Source organism: Lucilia sericata, unplaced genomic scaffold (assembly GCF_015586225.1).
Source record: "Lucilia sericata isolate MDLA Ls3-8-SP2 unplaced genomic scaffold, ASM1558622v1 Contig002563F_arrow, whole genome shotgun sequence".
NCBI lineage: Eukaryota > Metazoa > Arthropoda > Insecta > Diptera > Calliphoridae > Lucilia > Lucilia sericata.
Window position 1 is genome coordinate 17521 of NW_023996327.1, and position 22432 is coordinate 39952.

Here is a 22432-nt window from a genome sequence, read left to right on the forward strand (position 1 = left end):
ATAGTCTAGTCTGTAGTCTAGTCTATAGTCTAGTCTATAGTCTAGTCTATAGTCTAGTCTATAGTCTAGTCTATAGTCTAGTCTATAGTCTAGTCTAGTCTATAGTCTAGTCTATAGTCTAGTCTATAGTCTAGTCTATAGTCTAGTCTATAGTCTAGTCTATATTCTAGTCTATATTCTAGTCTATAGTCTAGTCTATAGGCTAGTCTATAGTCTAGTCTATAGTCTAGTCTATAGTCTAGTCTATAGTCTAGTCTATAGTCTAGTCTATAGTCTAGTCTATAGTCTAGTCTATAGTCTATAGTCTAGTCTATATTCTAGTCTATATTCTAGTCTATATTCTAGTCTATATCTTCTAGTCTATATTCTAGTCTATATTCTAGTCTATATTCTAGTCTATATTCTAGTCTATATTCTAGTCTATATTCTAGTCTATAGTCTAGTCTATAGTCTAGTCTATAGTCTAGTCTATAGTCTAGTCTATAGTCTAGTCTATAGTCTAGTCTATAGTCTAGTCTATAGTCTAGTCTATAGTCTAGTCTATAGTCTAGTCTATGTCTAGTCTATAGTCTAGTATATTCTAGTCTATAGTCTAGTCTATAGTCTAGTCTATAGTCTAGTCTATAGTCTAGTCTATAGTCTAGTCTATAGTCTAGTCTATAGTCTAGTCTATAGTCTAGTCTATAGTCTAGTCTATAGTCTAGTCTATAGTCTAGTCTATAGTCTAGTCTATAGTCTAGTCTATAGTCTAGTCTATAGTCTAGTCTATAGTCTAGTCTATAGTCTAGTCTATAGTCTAGTCTAGTCTAGTCTATAGTCTAGTCTATAGTCTAGTCTATAGGCTAGTCTATAGGCTAGTCTATAGTCTAGTCTATAGTCTAGTCTATAGTCTAGTCTATAGTCTAGTCTATAGTCTAGTCTATAGTCTAGCATATAGTCTAGTCTATAGTCTAGTCTATAGTCTAGTCTATAGTCTAGTCTACAGTCTAGTCTATAGTCTAGTCTAGTCTATAGTCTAGTCTAGTCTATAGTCTAGTCTGTAGTCTAGTCTATAGTCTAGTCTATAGTCTAGCATATAGTCTAGCATATAGTCTAGTCTATAGTCTAGTCTATAGTCTAGTTTATAGTCTAGTCTATAGTCTAGTCTATAGTCTAGTCTATAGTCTAGTCTATAGTCTAGTCTATAGTCTAGTCTATATTCTAGTCTATAGTCTAGCATATAGTCTAGTCTATAGTCTTGTCTATAGTCTAGTCTATAGTCTAGTCTATAGTCTAGTCTATAGTCTAGTCTATAGTCTAGTCTATAGTCTAGTCTATAGTCTAGTCTATAGTCTAGTCTATAGTCTAGTCTATAGTCTAGTCTATAGTCTAGTCTATAGTCTAGTCTATAGTCTAGTCTATAATCTAGTCTATAGTCTAGTCTATAGTCTAGTCTATAATTAAATTTTTTTTAAAGGGAAATTAAAAAACATTCTATATAAAGAAAGAACTAACTAAAAAAAATTATAAGAAAGCATCTATTAAAAAATTTCTATAGCTAGAGAATTTGATTAATCGCTAACTAAAAACATCTATACGGAAATTTCTATAAAAGTATTAATTATCCAAATTTGAAAAAAAAAATTAACTCTTGTGTTTGATTTTTTCAGCTTTCCGTGATTACTAAATGATGTTTAAAATAAAAAAAAAAAAACACATCACTTTCCCAGCACTGACAAAATCCTTACTTTTCTTTATTTAATTCTTAAATGTTCAAATCTAAAACAAAATAAAAAACACTATGTATTACTGCTTTTGATTTTTCCTCTTTTATTCAAATTTTATTATTTTGCTTAATATTTCTACTTAAATCAGCAAAAAATCAGCCTAGAAATATTATGATTTTAATCTAAATATATGTATGAATTCAGTTATTGTTCAATATTTAAATAAATAGATAGTTTACTGTTGAATATCAATGAGGGGAGTTTTTTTTTATTTGGGGGTTTAACAAACCTAAAATAAAAACATTTATAAGAAATGTAAAATGTCTCTTAAATCAAAGGAGTCATTCAATCAATATCGAAAAAATATGCAAATTTTTGTTAAATGTTAAATGTAAATAGTTCCGAAAAAAGTACACATATTTAAGAAAAAGGACTAGAAATACATATATACATACATATATACAAATTTCCGAATAAAAAAAAATTAACCTTAAGCGTTAAAGAAACTGTTTTGAATGTTAAATGTAAGATAATTTTGCCACAAAAGGTTTAAAAGTTTTTATTGAAAAATCTCTTTTTTCTATTTAAGGTTTTTGATTCTAGACATGATTTGTGTCTGGCTTTATGTTTGTTTTATTCAAATATTGTGGGATGAAAGTTTCTTGTTAATAAATTAGTTTTTGCAATAGGGGTAAAAGTACAAGAAGACTGTCATGTGAGTTTAAAATATTTAGAGATAAAATTTATTTTCAAATTTTTAATAAATTTTAATTAAGTATATTTAAAATGTTATAGTTTTAATAAAAATTAAAGATTTTAAAGTTATTTAAAGGAAATTTATTTACAAACTAGTGTTACAGATTTCAATATTTATCAGACATCATAACTCATTTGTAGACTTATGAAGGAAATAACTTACTGATAGACAGAATGACTAATGATGTAGATACATACATACAAGTATATGTACATACTCAAAACAAAATGGGGGAACTCAGACAAAATTTTACTTTATTTAGGCTACTCAGTTTAAAATCGTAAGTTTTTGAACAAGTGGGCAAGTTGATCCGATGTTTCGTGAAACTTCTTTTCAAATTCTGTAATACCAGGCAAAATTTAAAATACTGGACTTAATAATATAGACTAGACTGTAGAGTAGACTGTAGACTAGATTATAGACTAGATTATAGACTATACCATAGATTCGACTATAGACTAGACTATAGACTAGACTATAGACTAGACTATAGACTAGACTATAGACTAGACTATAGACTAGACTATAGACTAGACTATAGACTAGACTATAGACTAGGACTATAGACTAGACTATAGACTAGACTATAGACTAGACTATAGACAAGACTATAGACAAGACTATAGACTAGACTATAGACTAGACTATAGACTAGACTATAGACTAGACTATAGACTAGACTATAGACTAGACTATAGACTAGACTATAGACTAGACTATAGACTAGACTATAGACTAGACTATAGACTAGACTATAGACTAGACTATAGACTAGACTATAGACTAGACTATAGACTAGACTATAGACTAGACTATAGACTAGACTATAGACTAGACTATAGACTAGACTATAGACTAGACTATAGACTAGACTATAGACTAGACTATAGACTAGACTATAGACTAGACTATAGACTAGACTATAGACTAGACTAGACTAGCTAGACTAGACTATAGACTAGACTATAGACTAGACTATAGACTAGACTATAGACTAGACTATAGACTAGACTATAGACTAGACTATAGACTAGACTATAGACTAGACTATAGACTAGACTATAGACTAGACTATAGACTAGACTAGACTAGACTATAGACTAGACTATAGACTAGACTATAGACTAGACTATAGACTAGACTATAGACTAGACTATAGACTAGACTATAGACTAGACTAGAATAGACTAGACTAGACTATAGACTAGACTATAGACTAGACTATAGACTAGACTATAGACTAGACTATAGACTAGACTATAGACTAGACTATAGACTAGACTATAGACTAGACTATAGACTACTATAGACTAGACTATAGACTAGACTATAGACTAGACTATAGACTAGACTATAGACTAGACTATAGACTAGACTATAGACTAGACTATAGACTAGACTATAGACTAGACTATAGACTAGACTATAGACTAGACTATAGACTAGACTATAGACTAGACTATAGACTAGACTATAGACTAGACTATAGACTAGACTATAGACTAGACTATAGACTAGACTATAGACTAGACTATAGACTAGACTATAGACTAGACTATAGACTAGACTATAGACTAGACTATAGACTAGACTATAGACTAGACTATAGACTAGACTATAGACTAGACTATAGACTAGACTATAGACTAGACTATAGACTAGACTATAGACTAGACTATAGACTAGACTATAGACTAGACTATAGACTAGACTATAGACTAGACTATAGACTAGACTATAGACTAGACTATAGACTAGACTATAGACTAGACTATAGACTAGACTATAGACTAGACTATAGACTAGACTATAGACTAGACTATAGACTAGACTATAGACTAGACTATAGACTAGACTATAGACTAGACTATAGACTAGACTATAGACTAGACTATAGACTAGACTATAGACTAGACTATAGACTAGACTATAGACTAGACTATAGACTAGACTATAGACTAGACTATAGACTAGACTATAGACTAGACTATAGACTAGACTATAGACTAGACTATAGACTAGACTATAGACTAGACTATAGACTAGACTATAGACTAGACTATAGACTAGACTATAGACTAGACTATAGACTAGACTATAGACTAGACTATAGACTAGACTATAGACTAGACTATAGACTAGACTATAGACTAGACTATAGACTAGACTATAGACTAGACTATAGACTAGACTAGACTAGACTAGACTATAGACTAGACTATAGACTAGACTATAGACTAGACTATAGACTAGACTATAGACTAGACTATAGACTAGACTATAGACTAGTCTATAGACTAGACTATAGACTAGGACTATAGACTAGACTATAGACTAGACTATAGACTAGACTATAGACTAGACTATAGACTAGACTATAGACTAGACTATAGACTAGACTATAGACTAGACTATAGACTAGACTATAGACAGACTATAGACTAGACTATAGACTAGACTATAGACTAGACTATAGACTAGACTATAGACTAGACTATAGACTAGACTATAGACTAGACTATAGACTAGACTATAGACTAGACTATAGACTAGACTATAGACTAGACTATAGACTAGACTATAGACTAGACTATAGACTAGACTATAGATTAGACTATAGACTAGACTATAGACTAGACTATAGACTAGACTATAGACTAGACTATAGATTAGACTATAGACTAGACTATAGACTAGACTATAGACTAGACTATAGATTAGACTATAGACTAGACTATAGACAATTTTCCATAAATTTTCTTTTTATTATTAATTCTCTACGTACGAAGAATTATCGACAAATTTTCTATATGTATAAGAATTGTCTTAATAGAGAATTTGCAAAAATTCTCTCTTAGGAAGAGACATCGAGTATTCTTGGTTAATTTCTGCTCTCAAATATTCGTGAGAAAATCTCACGTGAAGAAGTGAGTACAACAGCATTTTTAATCTTTTCTATGAACAAGTGAATGTATGTTACTAAGTGCTTGAATTTTACACATAATATAGTACAGAAGTGTTAGAAATTAAAGCAAAAAATAAGCAATTCTTCAACTGTGGAGACAAAGTTTTTGATTATAAAAGTGATCTACGATTTCGATTACCATTTCAATTGAAACTAATTTAGTGAACTTCGATCGGCTTAGGGTTTTTGATAGGGAGATATTATATATATGTAAATAGTTTGCTATAATTTCATCCTCATCTGTTTGCTAAAGCTTTGAAATATTTCGTTTTTTTTCAGTTTAGACGAGTAGTCGTGTCCAACACTTAAACATTATTCCCAATAGTAATATTAACATAATGAAAGTTGAGGTTGTAAAAGTACTTTTATACATTGAGTGTGTTTATATGTTAATGAATGTACACAAATACAAACTCACATATACATATTTAATGTTAGAAATGTGTATGAGAATTTACAGATACATACATGAATACATCTGTAAGTATGTAAAATACATAGATTTTTATGATTATGTAAACAGTAAATAGAAATAGTAATGAGTGGGTTGTTACTCTTGTTCTTGTGCATTTGTGTATCAATTCGAGTTTTATGTTTATTTATAATGTGAATATGTTTATTTATAAAAGGAATATACATATTTATGTACAATACACAGAAAAATTAGGGTGGCGCTGCTTAAAATGATTGAATATTAAATAGTATTATATGTTTAAATTTATTATTTTCAAGGTTTGGCTTTAAAACTATGATGCTTTTTAAATTTTTTAAAAATTTATTACATTTTAAAATTTTCTTAAATTTTATTCTAAAAATAACCGTTTCATTTATAAGTTATTTGAGTGTAACAACTATACTTTAGTTTAATATTTGTTTTAGTTTTGTTTGCTACTGATACTTATGTAAATGTAGGCGTATGATCAATATTTATATATGTGTTACAAATATTTATTAATCATACGCCTGCAAGCACAATATATTTAAACAGTGTAAAACACAATTAGTGTTTATAAAAACCGACTTTTGGAAAAACCGGTTTTTCGGTTAACCGAAAATTGACCATTTCTAAAAAACCGGTTTGACGGTTAACCGAGTACAAAAAACCGGTTTAAACCGGTTAACCAAAATGTTTGGAAATCTTTAAAATATTATAATATTTAGTTGAAAAATTTCATTTTGCGAAATATTATGAATTACTTAATAAGATATTTGCACTTTTTAGTATAAATATGTACATTAATATATCATAACAAAGCAAACTTATACAGATCTGAAGTTATTATTGATTGGTCAGGTATATGGAAGTTGCCATAGGAGGAATAAATTAACCTTTGAATATATAATGCATCTATATCAATAAAAAAATTTATGTCCAACACTAGTATAAATAGCGTTCAGGCTCGCGACGATTCATCGGGAACGGAAGTAGACGACGACTGTCTCGACATAGACATTGAGCCACTGCTTTAATTGTGACCACCCTCCGCTCGCTACGCCTGTGGTTGTTCAAATTACTGTGAATGACACTTAGGAATATTGACAGGTGTCTTTACTTACTTCCTGATAATCAACCTAAGCGCCATTACAGTTTGTGAAAAACCCCAGCAGCATAAATTCTCGGACAGCGGACAATTACCCTTATGTTTCGATAAATAAAATCCGTTTTGAGAACGTTTGACAAACTTCTCGATTTTTATTATACTCACGCAGAAAACAAGGAAGTGCATTTTATAATCAACGTTATTTATTCGTAACAAATTTCTTCATATAATGGTTGGAATTTGTTTTAAATACTTAATTTTTTATTGGTTTTAAATGCCAACTTTTTTACCAATTTCCTGATTGTCTGAAATTGTAAATCTCCATTTTATATGCATAGTATATGTTTAACATTTCCTAACATTGTTTAACAATCTCAACTATCCAAAATTTTTAAAAATCACAATAAAAAATCAAAGAAAACATACAATTTTGTACTAAAAATTAGATTTTTTTGAAATCGGTTAACCGAGACTTAAAAACCGGATTAACCGATTTCAAAAAATCTAATTTTTAGTACAAAATTGTATGTTTTCTTTGATTTTTTATTGTGATTTTTAAAAATTTTGGATAGTTGAGATTGTTAAACATGTTAGGAATGTTAAACATATACTATGCATATAAAATGGAGATTACAATTTCAGACAATCAGAAATTGGTAAAAATTGGCATTAAACCAATAAAAAATTAAGTATTTAAACAAATTCCAACCATTATATGAAGAAATTTGTTACGAATAAATAACGTTGATTATAAAATGCACTTCCTTGTTTACTGCGTGAGTATAATAAAAATCGAGAAGTTTGTCAAACGTTCTCAAAACGGATTTTATTTATCGAAACATAAGGGTAATTGTCGCTGTCCGAGAATTTATGCTGCTGGGGTTTTTCACAAACTGTAATGGCGCTTAGGTTGATTATCAGGAAGTAAGTAAGACACCTGTCAATATTCCTAAGTGTCATTCACAGTAATTTGAACAACCACAGGCGTAGCGAGCGGAGGGTGGTCACAATTAAAGCAGTGGCTCAATGTCTATGTCGAGACAGTCGTCGTCTACTTCCGTTCCCGATGAATCGTCGCGAGCCTGAACGCTATTTATACTAGTGTTGGACATAAATTTTTTATTGATATAGATGCATTATATATTCAAAGGTTAATTTATTCCTCCTATGGCAACTTCCATATACCTGACCAATCAATAATAACTTCAGATCTGTATAAGTTTGCTTTGTTATGATATATTAATGTACATATTTATACTAAAAAGTGCAAATATCTTATTAAGTAATTCATAATATTTCGCAAAATGAAATTTTTCAACTAAATATTATAATATTTTAAAGATTTCCAAACATTTTGGTTAACCGGTTTAACCGGTTTTTTTGTACTCGGTTAACCGTCAAACCGGTTTTTTAGAAATGGTCAATTTTCGGTTAACCGAAAAACCGGTTTTTCCAAAAGTCGGTTTTTTATAAACACTAATTGTTTTTACACTGTTTAAATATATTGTGCTTGCAGGCGTATGATTAATAAATATTTGTAACACATATATAAATATTGATCATACGCCTACATTTACATAAGTATCAGTAGCAAACAAAACTAAAACAATATTAAACTAAAGTATAGTTGTTACACTCAAATAACTTATAAATGAAACGGTTATTTTTAGAATAAAATTTAAGAAAATTTTAAAATGTATAAATTTTTAAAAAATTTAAAAAGCATCATAGTTTTAAAGCCAAACCTTGAAAATAATAATTTAAACATATAATACTATTTAATATTCAATCATTTTAAGCAGCGCCACCCTAATTTTTTCTGTGTATTGTACATAAATATGTATATTCCTTTTTATAAATAAACATATTCACATTATAAATAAACATAAAACTCGAATTGATACACAAATGCACAAGAACAAGAGTAACAACCCACTCATTACTATTCTATTTACTGTTTACATAATCATAAAAATCTATGTATTTTACATACTTACAGATGTATTCATGTATGTATCTGTAAATTCTCATACACATTTCTAACATTAAATATGTATATGTGAGTTTGTATTTGTGTACATTCATTAACATATAAACACACTCAATGTATAAAAGTACTTTTACAACCTCAACTTTCATTATGTTAATATTACTATTGGGAATAATGTTTAAGTGTTGGACACGACTACTCGTCTAAACTGAAAAAAACGAAATATTTCAAAGCTTTAGCAAACATGAGGATGAAATTATAGCAAACTATTTACATATATATAATATCTCCCTATCAAAACCCTAAGCCGATCGAAGTTCACTAAATTAGTTTCAATTGAAATGGTAATCGAAATCGTAGATCACTTTTATAATCAAAAACTTTGTCTCCACAGTTGAAGAATTGCTTATTTTTTGCTTTAATTTCTAACACTTCTGTACTATATTATGTGTAAAATTCAAGCACTTAGTAACATACATTCACTTGTTCATAGAAAAGATTAAAAATGCTGTTGTACTCACTTCTTCACGTGAGATTTTCTCACGAATATTTGAGAGCAGAAATTAACCAAGAATACTCGATGTCTCTTCCTAAGAGAGAATTTTTGCAAATTCTCTATTAAGACAATTCTTATACATATAGAAATTTGTCGATAATTCTTCGTACGTAGAGAATTAATAATAAAAAGAAAATTTATGGAAAATTGTCTATAGTCTAGTCTATAGTCTAATCTATAGTCTAGTCTATAGTCTAGTCTATAGTCTAGTCTATAGTCTAATCTATAGTCTAGTCTATAGTCTAGTCTATAGTCTAGTCTATAGTCTAGTCTATAGTCTAATCTATAGTCTAGTCTATAGTCTAGTCTATAGTCTAGTCTATAGTCTAGTCTATAGTCTAGTCTATAGTCTAGTCTATAGTCTAGTCTATAGTCTAGTCTATAGTCTAGTCTATAGTCTAGTCTATAGTCTAGTCTATAGTCTAGTCTATAGTCTAGTCTATAGTCTAGTCTATAGTCTTGTCTATAGTCTAGTCTATAGTCTAGTCTATAGTCTAGTCTATAGTCTAGTCTATAGTCTAGTCTATAGTCTAGTCTATAGTCTAGTCTATAGTCTAGTCTATAGTCTAGTCTATAGTCTAGTCTATAGTCTAGTCTATCTAGTCTATAGTCTAGTCTATAGTCTAGTCTATAGTCTAGTCTATAGTCTAGTCATAGTCTAGTCTATAGTCTAGTCTATAGTCTAGTCTATAGTCTAGTCTATAGTCTAGTCTATAGTCTAGTCTATAGTCTAGTCTATAGTCTAGTCTATAGTCTAGTCTATAGTCTAGTCTATAGTCTAGTCTATAGTCTAGTCTATAGTCTAGTCTATAGTCTAGTCTATAGTCTAGTCTATAGTCTAGTCTATAGTCTAGTCTATAGTCTAGTCTATAGTCTAGTCTATAGTCTAGTCTATAGTCTAGTCTATAGTCTAGTCTATAGTCTAGTCTATAGTCTAGTCTATAGTCTAGTCTATAGTCTAGTCTATAGTCTAGTCTATAGTCTAGTCTATAGTCTAGTCTATAGTCTAGTCTATAGTCTAGTCTATAGTCTAGTCTATAGTCTAGTCTATAGTCTAGTCTATAGTCTAGTCTATAGTCTAGTCTATAGTCTAGTCTATAGTCTAGTCTATAGTCTAGTCTATAGTCTAGTCTATAGTCTAGTCTATAGTCTAGTCTATAGTCTAGTCTATAGTCTAGTCTATAGTCTAGTCTATAGTCTAGTCTATAGTCTAGTCTATAGTCTAGTCTATAGTCTAGTCTATAGTCTAGTCTATAGTCTAGTCTATAGTCTAGTCTATAGTCTAGTCTATAGTCTAGTCTATAGTCTAGTCTATAGTCTAGTCTATAGTCTAGTCTATAGTCTAGTCTATAGTCTAGTCTATAGTCTAGTCTATAGTCTAGTCTATAGTCTAGTCTATAGTCTAGTCTATAGTCTAGTCTATGTAGTCTATAGTCTAGTCTATAGTCTAGTCTATAGTCTAGTCTATAGTCTAGTCTATAGTCTAGTCTATAGTCTAGTCTATAGTCTAGTCTATAGTCTAGTCTATAGTCTAGTCTATAGTCTAGTCTATAGTCTAGTCTATAGTCTAGTCTATAGTCTAGTCTATAGTCTAGTCTATAGTCTAGTCTATAGTCTAGTCTATAGTCTAGTCTATAGTCTAGTCTATAGTCTAGTCTATAGTCTAGTCTATAGTCTAGTCTATAGTCTAGTCTATAGTCTAGTCTATAGTCTAGTCTATAGTCTAGTCCTATAGTCCTAGTCTATAGTCTAGTCTATAGTCTAGTCTATAGTCTAGTCTATAGTCTAGTCTATAGTCTAGTCTATAGTCTAGTCTATAGTCTAGTCTATAGTCTAGTCTATAGTCTAGTCTATAGTCTAGTCTATAGTCTAGTCCTATAGTCTAGTCTATAGTCTAGTCTATAGTCTAGTCTATAGTCTAGTCTATAGTCTAGTCTATAGTCTATAGTCTAGTCTATAGTCTAGTCTATAGTCTAGTCTATAGTCTTAGTCTATAGTCTAGTCTATAGTCTAGTCTATAGTCTAGTCTTATAGTCTAGTCTATAGTCTAGTCTATAGTCTAGTCTATAGTCTAGTCTATAGTCTAGTCTATAGTCTAGTCTATAGTCTAGTCCTATAGTCTTGTCTATAGTCTAGTCTATAGTCTATGTCTATTCTTGTCTATAGTCTAGTCTATAGTCTAGTCTATAGTCTAGTCTATAGTCTAGTCTATAGTCTAGTCTATAGTCTAGTCTATAGTCTAGTCTATAGTCTAGTCTATAGTCTAGTCTATAGTCTAGTCTATAGTCTAGTCTATAGTCTAGTCTATAGTCGAATCTATGTATAGTCTATAATCTAGTCTATAATCTCGTCTACAGTCTACTCTACAGTCTAGTCTATATTATTAAGTCCAGTATTTTAAATTTTGCCTGGTATTACAGAATTTGAAAGAAGTTTCACGAAACATCGGATCAACTTGCCCACTTGTTCAAAACTTACGATTTTAACTGAGTAGCCTAAATAAAGTAAAATTTTGTCTGAGTTCCCCATTTTGTTTTGAGTATGTACATATACTTGTATGATGTATCTACATCATTAGTCATTCTGTCTATCAGTAATTTATTTCCTTCATAAGTCTACAAATGAGTTATGATGTCTGATAAATATTGAAATCTGTAACACTAGTTTGTAAATAAATTTCCTTTAAATAACTTTAAAATCTTTAATTTTTATTAAACTATAACATTTTAAATATACTTAATTAAAATTTATTAAAAATTTGAAAATAAATTTTATCTCTAAATATTTTAAACTCACATGACAGTCTTCTTGTACTTTTACCCCTATTGCAAAAACTAATTTATTAACAAGAAAACTTTCATCCCACAATATTTGAATAAAACAAACATAAAGCCAGACACAAATCATGTCTAGAATCAAAACCTTAAATAGAAAAAAGAGATTTTTCAATAAAAACTTTAAACCTTTTGTGGCAAAATTATCTTACATTTAACATTCAAAACAGTTTCTTTAACGCTTAAGGTTAATTTTTTTTATTCGGAAATTTGTATATATGTATGTATATATGTATTTCTAGTCCTTTTTCTTAAATATGTGTACTTTTTCGGAACTATTTACATTTAACATTTAACAAAAATTTGCATATTTTTTCGATATTGATTGAATGACTCCTTTGATTTAGAGACATTTTACATTTCTTATAAATGTTTTTATTTTAGGTTTGTTAAACCCCCAAATAAAAAAAACTCCCCTCATTGATATTCAACAGTAAACTATCTATTTATTTAAATATTGAACAATAACTGAATTCATACATATATTTAGATTAAAATCATAATATTTCTAGGCTGATTTTTTGCTGATTTAAGTAGAAATATTAAGCAAAATAATAAAATTGAATAAAAGAGGAAAAATCAAAAGCAGTAATACATAGTGTTTTTTATTTTGTTTTAGATTTGAACATTTAAGAATTAAATAAAGAAAAGTAAAGGATTTTGTCAGTGCTGGGAAAGTGATGTGTTTTTTTTTTTTTATTTTAAACATCATTTAGTAATCACGGAAAGCTGAAAAAATCAAACACAAGAGTTAATTTTTTTTTCAAATTTGGATAATTAATACTTTTATAGAAATTTCCGTATAGATGTTTTTAGTTAGCGATTAATCAAATTCTCTAGCTATAGAAATTTTTTAATAGATGCTTTCTTATAATTTTTTTTAGTTAGTTCTTTCTTTATATAGAATGTTTTTTAATTTCCCTTTAAAAAAAATTTAATTATAGACTAGACTATAGACTAGACTATAGACTAGATTATAGACTAGACTATAGACTAGACTATAGACTAGACTATAGACTAGACTATAGACTAGACTATAGACTAGACTATAGACTAGACTATAGACTAGACTATAGACTAGACTATAGACTAGACTATAGACTAGACTATAGACTAGACTATAGACTAGACTATAGACAAGACTATAGACTAGACTATATGCTAGACTATAGACTAGAATATAGACTAGACTATAGACTAGACTATAGACTAGACTATAGACTAGACTATAGACTAGACTATAGACTAGACTATAAACTAGACTATAGACTAGACTATAGACTAGACTATATGCTAGACTATATGCTAGACTATAGACTAGACTATAGACTAGACTACAGACTAGACTATAGACTAGACTAGACTATAGACTAGACTAGACTATAGACTAGACTGTAGACTAGACTATAGACTAGACTATAGACTAGACTATAGACTAGACTATATGCTAGACTATAGACTAGACTATAGACTAGACTATAGACTAGACTATAGACTAGACTATAGACTAGACTATAGACTAGCCTATAGACTAGCCTATATAGACTATAGACTAGACTATAGACTAGACTAGACTAGACTATAGACTAGACTATAGACTAGACTATAGACTAGACTATAGACTAGACTATAGACTAGACTATAGACTAGACTATAGACTAGACTATAGACTAGACTATAGACTAGACTATAGACTAGACTATAGACTAGACTATAGACTAGACTATAGACTAGACTATAGACTAGACTATAGACTAGACTATAGACTAGACTATAGACTAGACTATAGACTAGACTATAGACTAGACTATAGACTAGACTATAGACTAGACTATAGACTAGACTATAGACTAGACTAGACTATAGACTAGACTATAGACTAGACTATAGACTAGACTATAGACTAGACTATAGACTAGACTATAGACTAGACTATAGACTAGAATATAGACTAGAATATAGACTAGAATATAGACTAGAATATAGACTAGAATATAGACTAGAATATAGACTAGAATATAGACTAGAATATAGACTAGAATATAGACTAGAATATAGACTAGAGTATAGACTATAGACTAGACTATAGACTAGACTATAGACTAGACTATAGACTAGACTATAGACTAGACTATAGACTAGACTATAGACTAGACTATAGACTAGCCTATAGACTAGACTATAGACTAGAATATAGACTAGAATATAGACTAGACTATAGACTAGACTATAGACTAGACTATAGACTAGACTATAGACTAGACTATAGACTAGACTATAGACTACTATAGACTAGACTATAGACTAGACTATAGACTAGACGATGACTAGACTATAGCTAGACTATAGACTAGACTATAGACTAGACTATAGACTAGACTATAGACTAGACTATAGACTAGACTATAGACTAGACTATAGACTAGACTATAGACTAGACTAATAGACTAGACTATAGACTAGACTATAGACTAGACTATAGACTAGACTATAGACTAGACTATAGACTAGACTATAGACTAGACTATAGACTAGACTATAGACTAGACTATAACTAGACTATAGACTAGACTATAGACTAGACTATAGACTAGACTATAGACTAGACTATAGACTAGACTATAGACTAGACTATAGACTAGACTATAGACTAGACTATAGACTAGACTAAGACTAGACTATAGACTAGACTATAGACTAGACTATAGACTAGACTATAGACTAGACTATAGACTAGACTATAGACTAGACTAAGACTACTATAGACTAGACTATAGACTAGAATATAACTGAATAAGACTAGAGTATAGACTAGACTATAGATAGACTATAGACTAGACTATTAGACTATAGACTAGACTATAGACTAGACTATAGACTAGACTATAGACTAGACTATAGACTAGACTATAGACTAACTATAGACTAGACTATAGACTAGACTATAGACTAGACTATAGACTAGACTATAGACTAGACTATTAGACTAGACTATAGACTAGACTATAGACTAGACTATAGACTAGACTATAGACTAGACTGTAGACTAGACTATAGACTAGACTGTAGACTAGACTATAGACTAGACTATAGACTAGACTAAGACTAGACTAGAGACTAGACTATAGATTGGACTATCGACTAGACTATAGATTAGACTATAGACTAGACTATAGACTTTACTATAGACTAGACTAGAGACGAGACTATAGACTAGACTATAGACTAGACTATAGACTAGACTATAGACTAGACTATAGACTAGACTATAGACTAGACTAGAGACTAGACTATAGACTAGACTATAACTAAACTATAGACTAGACTATAGACTAGACTATAAACTTAACTATAGACTAGGTTATAGACTGAATTTTCTATGTCTGGTGAATATTCTTTAGTCTATAGTCTTCTCTATAGACTAGACTAGTCTATAGTCTAGTCTATAGTCTAGTCTATAGTCTAGTCTATAGTCTAGTCTATAGTCTAGTCTATAGTCTAGTCTATAGTCTAGTCTATAGTCTAGTCTATAGTCTAGTCTATAGTCTAGTCTATAGTCTAGTCTATAGTCTAGTCTATAGTCTAGTCTATAGTCTAGTCTATAGTCTAGTCTATAGTCTAGTCTATAGTCTAGTCTATAGTCTAGTCTATAGTCTAGTCTATAGTCTAGTCTATAGTCTAGTCTATAGTATAGTCTATAGTCTAGTCTATAGTCTAGTCTATAGTCTAGTCTATAGTCTAGTCTATAGTCTAGTCTATAGTCTAGTCTATAGTCTAGTCTATAGTCTAGTCTATAGTCTAGTCTATAGTCTAGTCTATAGTCTAGTCTATAGTCTAGTCTATAGTCTAGTCTATAGTCTAGTCTATAGTCTAGTCTATAGTCTAGTCTATAGTCTAGTCTATAGTCTAGTCTATAGTCTAGTCTATAGTCTAGTCTATAGTCTAGTCTATAGTCTAGTCTATAGTCTAGTCTATAGTCTAGTCTAGTCTAGTCTATAGTCTAGTCTATAGTCTAGTCTATAGGCTAGTCTATAGGCTAGTCTATAGTCTAGTCTATAGTCTAGGCTGTAGTCTAGTCTATAGTCTAGTCTATAGTCTGGTCTATAGTCTAGTCTAATCTATAGTCTAGTCTAATCTATAGTCTAGTCTATAGTCTTGTCTATAGTCTAGTCTATAGTATAGTCTATAGTCTAGTCTATAGTCTAGTCAATAGTCTAGTCTACTATCTAGTCTAGTCCATTCTATATTCTAGTTTATGGTCTAGTTATTATATACGATTAGCTTCATATTGTTAAATCCAGCAGCCAATCCTGACAATTCAATTTTCCACCTAATTAAAATTTCCATAATTTGTCTGTTTTTCAGTTTATTCAACTCTAAGACTTTCAACAAATATATTCTAATTTTTAAAATTTAATCAGATAATACATTAGAATTCATTGTAACACGTATTCAGTCACTTGTTATTTAATTGAGTATGTGTGTAAAAGTGTAGGTATTTTTTATTTTATTTTAAACGCACGTACACCTACATACACGACTGTAATTGATTAATTTAAACAAATTATGGATTTATTAAATATTGTACATATACAATGGAATTGCACCGGAGTTTTATTAAATTGTTTAAACTTGATAAAAGTTTTTTTAATTAAAGTGAAATTGAGTTTACAATAACTTGGGGTATGTTTAGCACTTTAAGTGTGAATTGATAAGAATTTCGATAACGAAATAAATTTTGTTATGAAAATATTCTTTAAAAAGGGACACTTTCGAAAATTTCCTATAGAAGAGATTAATTATGGACATTGTGTATAAAAAAAATTTTAAGTTTTGTCACATGAAAACCCTAAGTACTTGATATAAACTTTTGTTTAGCTAAACTAAAAACTAAAAACGTCTTTTTATTAAATTTTATTTTTTTGTTTTAAATAATATGACATTTTGATATTGTTTTTTCATTGCCTCATCAAACGATCAATCAAATGAAAAAATAACTCAGCACAGATGACTGGAATCTGAAGAAGAACATAATGACACAAAGAATTGCTGATTAATATCCGTTTTTATTATTTTCTCTACTAAATTATTTTTCATCCATTTAAATTGGCAATAAAACAAATACAACTCAAACATAATATTTGAATATCTAACAATAGCAGGCAAGCTTTGGCTATAACTACAAATACATATATTGGGCCATATTACCAAATGTTTATATGGATAAAGAAAATAAATTTTATAAAATGATATTTACTACTTTTTTGTTGTTGTTGCTCGTCCTGAATGTATTTCATTTAAACATCTGACTAACATCTGTTAAAATACAAATACACATATCAATTCACACATAGATACATACATTCACGTTTAACAAGAACATCCTTTTAAATTGAAAAATTCGTTAAAATGAATGTATTTTATATGGTTCTATATATGTGTGTGTGTATCCTAATAGTATCTGTATTTATATTTGCATTTATAGTTCTATTTCGATAGTTTTTTTTTAATTTTTTGCATTTGATGTTTTGCTTGTACTTAAAACACCTGCTTAATGTTGAATATAAAATCCTATTTCCTTTACTGCACATAAATGAATGACTGACTGACGGAATGGTAACGACTGATTGAGTGAATTTTGTTGGTCTTTTGCCATTATCATCTGTGTATTGAATGCATGAAATAAGTGTTAAGTTCTCTGCATTTTGCAATTTTTATAACACTAATACAACATGTTGATATTAATATGCAAAATATTATAAACCTATATAGGGATGTTAAAATAATGGATCACTTTGCCAAATTGAATAGTAAATTCATAGTTTTCTAAATTTTACGTTTAATCATTACAATTAAATAAAATCATTACAATTTAAATAAAAAAATAATCGTTTATAAGTAAATTTCTTGAATAAGCTTTATGTAGTTAAATCTAGTTAAATGCTGCAGAACTTTCAATAATACCAAGTTGTTAAAATGAATTGTATTTCGTCTCTCAAAAATATTTAAATTTCTACAACATATATGTCTATTTGTTACCTGTTGTTTTAGTTTAACAAGTTCTATTGAAAAATCCACTTAAATTTTTTTTGCAACTTTTTTCCACTTGATGAGTTTCTATCTAAATCGTAACAATTCGCAAAAGTATTGAAATTTTCTAAATGTTTAGCATTTACTTGATATTGCAGATACTGCAGAAACATTCATTTGTAAAATTTATTGTTACAGCCATTTACTAAATAAATATTTATGTTTTGCGAATTGAAAAATTTTTAAAGTAAAATTGCCAGAGAAAAATATTTACCTACATAGCTATGTAGATAGATAGATAGATAGATAGATAGATAGATAGATAGATATATAGATAGATAGATAGACAGATAGATAGATAGATAGATAGATAGATAGATGATAATAGATAGATAGCCTCGCTGCTCGCTCGCTCTCTCGCTCTCTCGCTCGCTCGCTCGCTCGCTCGCTCGCTCGCTCTCTCGCTCGCTCGCTCGCTTCTCGCTCGCTCGCTCGCTCGCTGCTCGCTCGCTCTCTCGCTCGCTCGCTCGCTCGCTCGCTCGCTCCGCTGCTCGCTCGCTCGCTCGCTCGCTCGCTCGCTCGCTCGCTGCTCGCTCGCTCGCTCGCTCGCTCGCTCGCTCGCTCGCTCGCTCGCTCGCTCGCTCGCTCGCTCGCTCGCTCGCTCGCTCGCTCTCGTCGCTCCTCGCTCGCTCGCTCGCTCGCTGCTCGCTCGCTCGTAGCTAGCTCACTCGCGCTCCCTGCCTCCCTAGATGGTCGGTCGGTAGGTCTTTTTTCGTCACAATCTAAATTGGCATACCCCTGCAATATGCAGAATTATTACAAATTGGTGAGTTAATTCTGTTTTATTCGTTCGTCCTTCTCCTCCGATTACCTTGGTAATTATCACAAGAACTAAATAAGGGCATAGGTAAATACTTAACTTTTTAAGAAAATTACGTGTTCATAAATATTATAAAATTTTTTAGGCAAATATACGAAGAGGACACATATGAGTTCATATATTATGTTGAATACAGTAATTTTAAAGCCAGATGCCTAATATTACATAAGTAAAATTTATGACTAGTACTAAAATGCACTACACAACATGCACTCTTATTTACATAGATATATTCATATATAAATATACATATATATTTTTGGTGTATTTCACAGCGAATGCAATTCTATATTTATTATTTGAATGTATTTACCACATATTCGTAGTTAGATGTATAGTAGGGTGGTACCCAATATTATTGAAGCAGTGCTTCATTTTAAAAGATCTTACTCGAAAATAAGATACAATTTGTCATGAGATCAATAACTTTCTCAAGGACGAAGGTTTGTGGAAACTTCGATACTTAGATTTTTCTTGCATCAAAACGAATTCATTCCATACAAATATTTCAACTGCACATTTATTGTAATTTCTTAGATTTATGCGTTACACATTTTAATTTTGTTTTGCTTTTATAACAAGGAAAAACAGTAGAAAAAGAAAACTTTAATTTAAAACAGGTCAAAAGTTTATATCTAAAAAATTGTATTTATCTTTAATATGCCCTTTCACTCTATTACCCCCCAAAAGCAACTCATTGCTTCATCTGTAACTAAAACCTATAGTTGTTTGTGTCTGCTCGTATGCTTTTTATATAAGGTTAAAGTTTATTTTTAATTTAAACATTTTTGTTTAAATTTATTTATTAAATATTTAATTGCACAGTGTCCTAAATTCAAACAGCAACATTAGTAGCAACTAAAATTGTAAGTACAAAACATGTTTTCATTGCGCTACACAGCAGAAGATGTCATGTAATAAGTTAACACAATCAGGAACAGTTTTATAAAAGCAGCAATTTTTGAACATTTTCTATAAAAAGACAATTTTTTTAATTTTTTTATAAAGAAAGAGGTATTTTCGAAGATTTTTTTAAAAAAGATGAATTTTTGAAAATTTTCAATAAAAATGATAAATTTTCGAAAAAAATTTCTATGAAAAAGAGTTTTTCTTTCTATAAAATAGAGAATTTTGGGAATTTTCTATAAAAAGATAAATTTTGGGAAATTTTCTATAAAAAAATAAATTTTGGGAAATTTTCTATAAAAACTAGAAATTTTGGGAATTTTTCTATAAAAAAGAGAAATTTTGGGAAATTTTCTATAAAAAGAGAAATTTTCGAATATTTCCTATGAAAAGAGAAATTTTCGAAATTATCTAAAAATATAAAAATTTTCGAAAATTGTCTATAAGAAGAGAAATTTTCGAAAATTGTCTATAAAAGAAAATTTTCGAAAATTGTCTATAAAAAGAGAATTTTCGAAAATTGTCTATAAAAAAAGAAATTTTCTATAAAAAGAGAAATTTTTGCAAATTTTCTATAAAAAAGAAATTTTTGAAAATTTTCTAGAGAAATTTTCGAAAATTGACTAAAAAGGAGAAATTTTCGAAAATTTTCTATAAAAGAGAAATTTTCTATAAAAAGAGAAATTTTCGAGAATTTTCTATAAAAAGAGAAATTTTCCGAAAATTTTCTATAAAAAGAAAATTTTCGAAAATTGTCCATAAAAAGAGAAATTTTCGAAAATTGTCCATAAAAAGAGAAATTTTCGAAAATTGTCTATAAAAAGAGAAATTTTCGAAAATTGTCCATAAAAAGAGAAATTTTCGAAAATTGTCCATAAAAAGAGAAATTTTCGAAAATTGTCTATAAAAAGAGAAATTTTCGAAAATTTTCTATAAAAACGAGAAAATTTCGACAATTTTCTATAAAATTTTCGAAAAGTTTCTATAAAAAGAAAAATTTTCAAAAATTTTCTATAAAAGAGAAATTTTCTATGAAAAGAGAAAATTTCGAAAATTTTCTATCAGAGGATTTATTAATCACCTTTATCTCCTTAACACCTTAAAAAATTCATATGTAGTGCACTCTATAGTCGGTTTAGACCGTCTTTATCTTCCCACTTGTTTTATTTATAAAATTTTATTTTAATATTAATTTTATTTTCATTTTATTTCTATTTAATTTTAAAATTCTGTTTCTTTTTTTTTGTATTTTTTTAGATTTTTCTAATTCTAATTGTGTACAAAATTTGTTTGTGTATGTGTGTGTGTTTGTAATTGTGCTTCTGTGTCTGTCTCGTATGTGCCAAACGCCTGAAACGCCCACTCTCTGCACCTCTCAGAAAAGAAATTCATAAGTGTTTTAAAGTGTGTGTGTGTGTATATGTATGGACTTGAACCGAATACCCAAGTGTGAGTGTAGCAACAAGCTGGGTTTGTATCATTAACTACTAGCACTACAATTAAAACTATTGCCATCTCCACACACATTCTATCATCTCACCAATTCTCATAGTCATCGTTCACCAACAAACACATATACACCCTACTTTCCAAAGTCATGAATATGCAGACTGTTCAGTTTATGGGTCCTGCACAACAACAGCAACAACCACCACCATTTCGATATAATGGACCACCATTGCATACAATGCAACAACAACAACACCAACAGCATCCACATCATCAGCAACATCCACATCCCCATCACATGCTGCAGCAGCAACAACATCAACCAGCCTGGTTTGTTAATAATGGCAGTAGTACAACTGCTCCTGCTCCAGGTGCTGGTATCGGTGGTGGTGGTGGTATTAGTGTTAGTGGCATTGAATCTGCTGGTTCTAGTTCTGTTACAAATGCTGGTTTTCTGCCAAATACAAATCCAATTTGTAGCACTACACCAATTAAAGGAAAGGTAAGTGAATTAAATAGAGAATGAACAACAACAATAACAATAACAAAACATCCAATCCAACCAACAAAAAAATTTTTAAATAAAATAAAATTAAAAGAATTAATTACCTTTAATACTCCACAAATAAACTACATACAGCAACAAAAACGAAGAAAAAAGTACAAGCAAAAATTAAAACTGGAATGTGCTCTTTAAAATTAATTTCAAAAATGTTACCATAAAGAGTAAAAAAAAAAAAATTAAATTTAGAGAGAAATAAAAATATGCGACAAACAAAAATTGGAAAATTTAATAACGAATATTTCGAAGTAAAATG

General features: G+C 29.7%; 1 protein-coding gene across 1 annotated transcript; it reads left to right on the forward strand.

The window, feature by feature from the left end:
- Positions 1-21768: 21768 nt before the first annotated feature.
- LOC119614074 (AT-rich binding protein-like) lies at positions 21769-22116 on the forward strand (the record flags this gene model as incomplete). Its single annotated transcript, XM_037970175.1, has 1 exon — positions 21769-22116. A coding segment is annotated over exon 1 (348 nt), but the record flags the coding sequence as incomplete, so codon positions are not given.
- Positions 22117-22432: the final 316 nt, after the last annotated feature.